At 44.0% G+C, this 9,742-nt stretch overlaps 1 protein-coding gene across 1 annotated transcript; it reads left to right on the top strand.

Annotated features, from left to right (window-relative positions):
• The first annotated feature begins 1,596 nt into the window (after positions 1 to 1,596).
• Positions 1,597 to 9,204, top strand: PKDREJ (polycystin family receptor for egg jelly). Its single transcript, XM_032221868.1, has one exon. It carries the CDS (start codon positions 1,597 to 1,599, stop codon positions 9,202 to 9,204), a length of 7,608 nt encoding a protein of 2,535 aa, XP_032077759.1.
• The last annotated feature ends 538 nt before the right edge of the window (positions 9,205 to 9,742 follow it).

The following is a 9,742-nucleotide window of genomic DNA, read 5'->3' as shown; positions in this document are numbered from 1 at the left end:
AGTTTCTTATCTTAGGAGATTTCTCTAGTGCCACTTTTTTTGCCCTTGTTATATGATATATGAAAAGTAGTGAAGTGAACGTTCTTTTTTAATAAGTCACTTATATGCATCTCTTCCCTGTTTATTTCAATAAATACGATAGCTTTGTTCAGTTAGTCTTTGATTGATATTAAAATTGCTGGTTCTTCTTGTTATACCTTTTTGGAATGCTTCTGATTTGATTTCTACCTCCCAGTTCAATTTGGAATAGCAATAGCACTTAGACTTATATATTGTTTCACGGTGCTCGCCAGCCTTTTCTGAGTGACTTACAGAGTCAGCCTATTGCCCCCCCCCCCGCCAACCATCTGGGTCCTGATTTTACTAACCTCAGAAGGATGGAAGGCTGAGTCAACCTTGAACCAGTCAGAATCGCTAGTAGCTAGTAGTAGTAATGAACTGTTTGTAGCCGGCAGTCAGGAAAAGTAGCGTGCAGTACTCCATTCTAACCACTGGACCATCACAGCTCATGATAGATAGATAGTAATAGCACTTAGCACTTAAACTTACAGTTTATACCACTTCACAGTGCTTTATACCAGTGGTGAAATTCAATTTTTTTTACTACCAGTTCTGTGGGTGTGACTTGGTGGGCATGGTATGGCTTGGTGGGTGTGGCTTGGTGGTTGTCGGTTCTCTGAACTACTCAGAATTTCCTCTACTGGTTCTCTGAAGTACTCAAAATTTCCGCTACTGGTTCTCCAGAACCTGCTGGATTTCACACCTGCTTTATACCCCTCTTTAAGCAGTTTATAGAGTCTGCATATTGCCCTCAACAATCTGGGTCCTGGTTTTACCGACTTCGGAAGGATGGAAGGCTGAATCAACTTTCAGCCAGTGAGTATCGAATGTACAGTAGGTATTCTTAAAATATCATCATAATCTAACTTACTGACGTAAAGCGCATGATGATGATGATGTGGATGTGGATGATAATAATAATAATAATTTTTTCAACAATAAAACATTATTGTGACTGTTTCTCAGCACATTGGTAAAAACTGCCCCAGTTCCTGAAGAATTTCTGCCACTTAGAGCAGTGTTTCTCCATCTTGGGCACTTTAAGGTATGTGGACTTCAACTCCCAGAATTCTCCAGCCAGCATTTTTAAGTCCACACATCTTAAAGGGGCCATGGTTGAGAAACATTGACATAAGAGCAACATAATCAAAGGTTGGTCAGAATTGCAACCCAACAGAACTCCAACAGAGGTTGCCCAGTTGCAGGAAGTTCTAGAACCCTTGAAGTCATTCCATCTACAGCAGTTAAGGCTGTTGACCCAAACCTTTCCAGATGCATTTCTTCTTCATGTTTAAGGTTTGTTTCCCATGGGCAGTCATCATACCCCTTTCTTTATGCCTGCCCCCATCACTGATGACATCTAACCACACCTATAGGCCAGGAGAAGACAAACCCCAAACCTCATCCTCATGGGACACTAACTGTGAGGATGGTTCATTCAGAGTTGTAGAGTTTCTTTCAAGAACTTGGAAGCAACTAAGGGATGGGTTTTCTCTACAGCATTGTTGGGTTTGGAGATCCATCTTGAGGCATACCATGCTTCTGTGCTCAGGACATGTGGCGCTGGAACTAGTCTTTGAAGAACATGACATCCGTCCTTCTCCAACCTCCGCCGATATCACAATCCAGGGTGTTTCCTATTCCTGCAGTGTGCTTTGTCATCTTCGCCAACATCTGAGAATTAAGTTGCAATGCCAAGATGTCTCCTTGTTCCTGCTTTGGCCATCCACCTTCCCCAAAGCTGACAGGAAACAAATGCAGCTAAGCTGCTGTTCATGCCTTGATAAAACAAGATGGCGCCATCATTACAGTTATAGATCAGGTGGCCCCCGAGCTCTTTTCCTTCCCATCAGCCATCATCCATATTCTTCACTGTGTAATCACTACCGTGATGGTTGGCTGCCCCACAGGTGTTCCTCCTGTTTCAGGCATTGTCAGATGGTGCACTACACCCACCAAGGACTGTGCCTTCCTTCCTTCCATGTCAAGCAAGGGCCTTTGGTCAGGCCTAGCTTGGACGTGCAGGTGGAACCCGTCATATTACATCTTTACAGCGCCCATTCCAAATTACTCCGCATCCCTCATAGAACTATCCGTCTATTCTGGAATGTCTCCTCGGTCAACTCCCAACGAAAGACCTACAGCCTGGTGGATGCTCACAATAGTCAATTCTGGTCTACCACATACAATCCATATGCTTTACGCAACAATTACTCCATTGCTCCTAGTCCACCATCTTTCAGGAACAACGTTGTGGCTCGTTTCGCTTTGGTTCTTGAAGAGGCAGAATCTGGGGATTTGAGTGGGGCATTAGATTTCTCAGGGGCCATTTTAAGTCTGAAGACCAGGAATCATCCTCTCGCTTATCTTGCTGTCAACATGCGGAAAACCAAGGCAGACGCCTATTTTTTTACCCACAGATGGGGTTTCTTCTATCATATCAAAGGCTCTTCCAGTGGCTTGCACATCCCTTCCCGCACGTACTACCTTTTTTATCAACAGCAAAGTCTCTCTTACTTGATCGCCATTGAATTTGTCCACCGGTGCTGGTACAGGTTCGGCATCCATATGTACCTTAACAGAAAAGGAGTCCATTTGACGTCTGATTCAGGGAAAGATGTAGAAATCCACATTTTCAACAGCGGCCCTTCATTTGTGCCAAGTTTGGCCTATATTGCTTGGTTTATTCCACTGCAGAATCCATTACTCCAGCACAAGTGGGCCTTCAACCTACAATGCTTGGGTGTAGAGAAGGAAGATCTTCCCTGGAATGCTACTTACAGTTACAGAGATCGTGTCAAAAACGCGGCCCGTTTTATATCTGATCTTCCGTTCAACCCTGCTTTATACGCAGGCTTCATAGCGCCAGTCAATTGCACACAAGTCGGCCAAAGATGTTTCATTTTGGAAACCAAAGTCGGTACTTATACCTCAAAGGTCCTGAAGTCTACAGTGGATTGCCTTCAAAGATTTTGTTTCCTGAAAAGAGTAAAAATCCAGGAATCTCATTATACTAATCCTGTTTTAAATTATAGTAAAAAGATCTCGTTCATTCTCTCAGCTGATTTTGAGGTGAATTGTCCAGAACCAAGGCAAACACATATAACTTGGAGAATCTATAAAGTTCCAGATATGAAGACTGGTCCAGACTGGTCAAAACCTTTGAACCCTCCTGCAGTTGGGAAAAAAGATCTTTTACACTTAAACATTCCTGCTGAGAGCCTAGATGAAGGCTTGTATTTATTCAATTTGACCGTAACATTAATCACAATGGACACTTTAGAGAAAGCTGAGGCCTCTGATTCTGTGTTTGTCAGGATTAGGCTCAACAGACTCTGGGCGGTCATCGCTGGAGGTGATTTGCAGACGGTTAGATTTTCCGACCAGTGGATTCTGAATGGATCTGCCTCTTCTGATCCAGATGCCCCCCAACCTTTTGAAGGCCTCACCTTCACTTGGTACTGCTCCAAACAAAAGGAAGATTATACTTCCATGACTTTGAGCGAGACTGGCAAGTGTCGTCCACATCAGGCAGATTTGAGATGGACAGCTTCTTCCGAGCCACTGCAAACAGTTCTACCTAGAACACTTCAAGAAAATGCCACATACTATTTCCTTCTGGTGGTTCATAAAGGAAGGAGACAGGCCCAGGCTGAACAAAGGATCCAGGTGAAGCCTGATGCTTGGCTAACCCTGAACCTCACCTGTATTGAGAACTGCAGAAGATCCGTGATCCCCACAGAAAGATTTTGCCTATTTGGCAAATGCCTAAACTGCAGAACGTTTGATAGGCCTCGGTTTCACTGGTCACTTTTTTCAGGAAATTCCTCGGAGCTCCAATTTGATTGGGCCACCCGAACGTCAACAGGGAGAACTAATCCATACCTCTGTGTGAAACCCTTGGGTTTGATGCATATGGCAGAATTCTCCTTTAGGCTTGTATTAAAAGTAGGCCTGGAGGGACACGAACCATTGCTGTATAACTATTCATTTGTTATAAATATACCTCCAGCACTTGGAAAGTGCAGCCTTAACCCTCCCACAGGAATAGCATTTCTAACAAAATTCTCTGTTCACTGCAGCGGCTTTAGAGATCAACATTTGCCTCTTACCTATAAGGTCAAAGTGGCATTGGATTCAATGGAAATGCCTATTAGAGGAAACAGTACCTTGGGCGCTATTGTCTATTTTGGTGATCAATCCAAAAGTCCGCCATCTTTTTTACCCGTAGGTGCATCTGCTAAGCAATATCTCTTGAACTTACATGTCCAAGTATATGATGGTCTTGGTGCTTATTCCCAAATGACACTACCCACCACAGTGCACAGCCTACTGAAAGTCAAGGAACCAGAGGCTGTGTTAAAGGAATTGCATAAACTAACCGGTGGAACTTCAGCTCCCATCATATATTTTCTCAACCGTGGGAATTATTTTAGTGCGGGATATTTTGTCCACATGGTGGCTTCTGCCTTAAATGACCTAGAAGTGCTTCCAAGACTCCACTCCTCTAAGACCAAATTGCGTGAAATTCTTTTAAATCATTTGGCTGGGATCCCGACAACAAATATAATGGAGGCAAATCATGTGATCTCAAGTATTTTGCAGATAACCCAAGAAATTGGGGAAATCAACAGGAAATCACAGCTTCTTGTAGTCCAAAAGCTCAAGGATGTGACTGATGGGTTGAGAAGACATAACAGAGAAAATGGAGGTTTTAAGGAAATCTGTGATCTTGGAACTGCTATTCTTGCGGGGTTATCCAAAGTCCTGAAAGCTTCCTTGTTAAAAAACCCACAAAGCCACAGAATCATGGCTGAGGAAACCATGTCTGTCACTCAAATTTTAACAGACCTCCTTTTAGAAGGCAAAGTCCTAGGAGAACATGAAACCATCATAGGAGCTGATGACTGGACCATCACATTAAGGAAAGAAGAAAAGCAGGATATTTCTGAAAGTTTTGCTAAGAGAAGAGACTGCCAAAACCGTTTCTATCCCAAAATGAAGCAGGTGGAATATGACCAGTTGCCCGACGATACAGTAATTTCTACGGTAGTTTATGACTTTGACAACAATCCATTTTTCGGGTTGCCATCTTTGGACAATATAAGCACAAGGGTGGCAGGGTTCAAAATGGCGGGAATTAAATCTAATGGTGATGTGATTGAAATCATGCCCGATGTGGCTGAAATGATCCTGACCAGAAATGAGGAAAAGGCAGCTGTATTTGAGATGGTGGTGGAGCGCAGCCAAAACTTCCCTGAAGCATCTGGAGGATTCAGTTTTGAAGTCTGTAGAAATTCCAAAGACATCTTAATCCAGGTAGTGACAAAACCAAAGTTTACTTTCCAGGTTTTTATATATGTGGGTCTCAAGCTTAGTCATCCTCCCATAGCTATTTTTAATGTTTCCCACAATAAGCCAGTGATCTCGAAGACAAAGAATTCCACAGGTGATGACTGTGTATTTCAGAGGCCTTACATTTTTTGCCTTTCACAGACGTTACTCAAATCCATATTCCGAGGCAGCACAGCTGAAAAACAAAACATTTCTATTGTTTTCCAATCCAACCAGTTTCTGGAGGACCACAACTCACAGAGACTTGGCCTCATGCTGTTTACCGCCGACTGCTTGTATCTGGATGATGCCCAAACACTTTGGAGACAAGATCAGTGTCATCTCGGACCTCAGACTACATGGCGAAAGCTACACTGCGTCTGTGCGGGCAAAAGGCGCACTGTGAGGACTGTCGACCCACCAACAGGAAGAGCCTCCCTGGGAAATGTCACATTTTTAGCAGGGAAGGTGACAGTCTATCCTGATCCGATAGAGATGAGAAAGATCCAGTTGGCTCAAATCCAGAGGAACCCAGTGATCATCTTGACCGTCGGTTTCATTTTTCTTACCTATATCCTGTTGGCTATTTGGGCAATGAGAAAAGATAGGGCTGATGTAGAAAGCAGAGCCCATACCATTGTCTTGCCTGACAACGATCCCTTTGATAAAGTTTGCTACCTGGTCACCGTCTATACAGGCAGCCGCATCGGGGCAGGAACGACAGCCGCCGTTTTCATCCAATTGATAGGGGACCAAGCGGTCAGTGACGTCCATCGCTTGAGCCACCCTGAACACGTAGCTTTCCTCCGTGGCTCCATCAATACCTTTCTCCTGACTTCTAAGAATGACCTGGGAGACATCTATTGCCTTCAAGCTTGGCATGATAACGCCGGTTCTTCCCCTAGCTGGTTCCTGAGTAGAGTCAAGGTGGAAAATATGTACACCAAGCAGTCTTGGGTGTTCATATGCCGAAAATGGCTTGCTCTGGATAAAGACAACGGCCTGATTGAGAGGGTGTTTGTTGTGGTCCAGCCCTCGGCTGCTTTAAACAAAATGGATTTTTTCCTCATCTGCTTCGCCAAGGACCTTGCAGACAATCACTTATGGTTCTCCCCTTTTGCCCACGTGTGCACTGGTTCTTTCAATAGGCTTCAAAGGCTGTCGTGCTGCTTAGCCACCCTCTTCTGCATTCTGCTAATCAACATGATGTTCTTCAAGGATGATGTGGATCAGCAGATGTATGCAGGACATTTGCAGTATCTCAGGCTTCTAATAATTGGCATTCAGAGCGCTTTCATTTCATTCCCTTTGCAGATGATCATAACAGCTCTGTTTAAATATGCACAGAAAGAGCCCTCTGACCAGAAGATCCCGGAAACTCAGCAAAAAGTGTGTTCTCATTTAACGACTGGAAATCTGAGGAACTGGAAAGAACTCTTGCAGAAATGTTACCTTCAGGAGACTGCTTCAAAATCCCCAGGGCCTGGTTTTCAAGACGGCGGCTTTGCCGCTGCCTCCGATTCCCAAAACCTGGCACAACAGAAGCATATTAGGTGGCGGCAGAGAGCAAAAACCCGCTACAACTGCACGATTCCAGAGGGGGATGCCAATATAATTTCAACGGAGGAAGAAGCTTCGGACGTTGGCCATGCCAACATCAATTTTAACAATAATTCCATGGAGAAGGAGGCAGAGCAGCAAACGAGGCCACTCAATACTCCCAGCATGCTTTTCTTCAAAAGGCCCCAGATCATATCTTGGTGGAACAAGTATGCTTCATGGATGTTGGTCTTGGTTATTTCTGCCACATCCTCTTTTTCTATCATATTATATAGCACATCCCAGGACTACAAAACCTCTTTAGAATGGCTCGTGGCGTCTGCCGTCTCACTGCTTGTCAGCATGTTCTTCCTTCAGACACTGAACATCCTGTTTTTTTCTGCCCTCAAATCGCTTCATTCCAATTCCTGTGAAAACATCCCGTGGTCGATCAAGGAAACTTTCCTGGAGATTAAACTGAACGAACCCAGCATGAACGCTGACGACATGCGAGAACTGCATTACGATCTCGTGAGAATGAGAGGCAGCAAGCAGTACCAGCCCCTGGAAGAAGACGAGATCACCATTTTTAAGAAAAGGGGGAAGATCCGACATCAAGCCTTCGTTTTCCTGAAGGACGTCCTATGCCACTTCATCTTCTTAATCCTCATCTTGAACATTGCCTACTCCATGGAAAACACCACGAGTTTTTACTACAATCAAGATATGAAGTCGAAATTGTCGAAGGGGCTTTTTGAAGTCAGCAAAATAAAGGAGATTTATCCCTGGTTGAGAGAGGTCTTTTTGGAACTGATTCACAACCCCGTGAAGCCGACCTTTCTCCCGGACACCTGGTCCAAGATCCTGGGTTTACCCAAAATGCGGCAGATAAGAGCAAAGCGTAGTGAGAAAGAATGCTTCTATCCACGCAGTTTTGTAAATAAATTTGTGATTAGTAAAAGCCACTGTCTTCACAAATATGGCGTCGATGAAGCGGATCGCAGGAACTATCTCGGGTCATGGAAGAACCCCGTTAATGAATCCATGGCGAATCCTTCGGGTAATTTCACAGGCTTTACCTACCACAATGCCAGAGATGCCTGGAGATACAATTCCTATGGAGAGCGAAATGTGTACAAAGCGGGAGGGTATATGTTCAATTTTTACCCCAAGGAGACAGTCTCCGAATCAATGAAAAGACTGGCATCTTTGGAAGAAAACAACTGGCTGGATGAGAATACTTGGGCGCTAATAGTTGAGATGACAACTTTTAATTTTGATACAGACCTATTTTGCAGCATATCGGTGATCTTCGAACTTTCTTACTTAGGCCCTATTAACGCAACTTTGTGGATCCACTCCTATAGACTCCCCATTTTCAAGCAGCTGGACCAAAGGGAGAAGTTTGTTTTCATCCTGGTAGGCTACATGCTAGTTTTTTACATCATTGACGAGTTTTGCGTAGTGGAGCAGCAGAGACTCAACTACCTAAAAAATGTTTCCAATTTAATTAACTTCGGCATAAAGGCGGTGTGTTGTTTCTTCCTCCTGCAACTTGCATTCAAGTTCAAGCTGGCTTCCAGCCTTATCGAGCTCTATCTCCGTCAACCGAACCAATACATCCCCTTCCACAAAGTTTCTCTAGTCGATAAAACGTTGAGGATCACTCTCGGGTTTCTGGCCTTTCTGATCGTCCTGAAAACTCTCAGGTACTCTCGTTTCTTTTACGACGTGCGCCTGGCCCAGAGGTCCATTCTAGCCGCCCTGCCAGGTATCTGCTCCATGGCCTTAGTGGTGGCCGTCTACTTCTTCGTCTACATGGCCTTTGGCTACCTCGTCTTTGGCCAGTACGAATGGAACTACAACATGATGACCCATTCGGCACAGACCGTCTTCTCTTACTGTGTTTCAGCCTTTAAAGACACGGCTTTCAGATCCAACCGTGCTCTGGGGGGGCTCTTCCTGGCCTCCTTCATGATGGTGATGATTTGCGTTTTGATCAATTTATTCCAAGCGGTGATTATGTCGGCCTACGAGGACATGAAGCAGCCGGTTTACGAAGAGCCTTCCGATGAAGCTGAGGTGGTTAATTTTCTCTTCCATAAAATCCACCGAATTTGGGCTTTCATCACTTTCAGGCCGGTATCAACGACCGATACGGAACTCTTTAATCGGGTGCTTTTTGGGATTCCGGAGAGGAAGAGCATGTATCACCTTGGACTCAAAGCCAGGAAAATAAATGGGAAGAAAATGGTGTATCTTGTCATTTGAGTGCTGGTTTCAAAAAAAGAGAAGAAAATCAGGACTCAGATTTCTAAAATCCCTTTTTTCCAGGCATTAGCCTCAGGCTGGAGTCTCTTTGGTTATTCACAGTACAATTTTTGGAATAATTATTCTTTCATTATTGGCAAGCATACATACAGCCAATCGGGATGAAAAATGAATATTCTGATTTCTTCCATTTTCATGCCTGCCGGCCTTTTATCCTCTCGGTTATGAAGAAGCAAAAATGATCGGGACCAAGACTTTTATGTAACTATTCTAAAACTTCTGTATTTATATCAGAGAGCCGATTTTTTTTAATGCAAGCTCCTTTCTTATTCCTTAATTTTTCAAACTGCAGCATTGGTTGACATTTTCAATGAAAGCCAGTGGCTGAACTGCTGTCTCAAGCATCTTTCTTGGAGAGGAAGAATCGAAACCTAAAAGTCAAACTAAGGCAAGAAACATTGATCGTTTTTTTTTAAAAAGGTATCAGAGGGAATTTCATAAACATTAGAGCACCTTACCTGCCCAAGAACGATCACCG

Source organism: Thamnophis elegans, chromosome 7 (genome assembly GCF_009769535.1).
Source record: "Thamnophis elegans isolate rThaEle1 chromosome 7, rThaEle1.pri, whole genome shotgun sequence".
NCBI classification, from domain to species: domain Eukaryota; kingdom Metazoa; phylum Chordata; class Lepidosauria; order Squamata; family Colubridae; genus Thamnophis; species Thamnophis elegans.
This window is presented reverse-complemented; position numbering and strand designations above follow the sequence as displayed.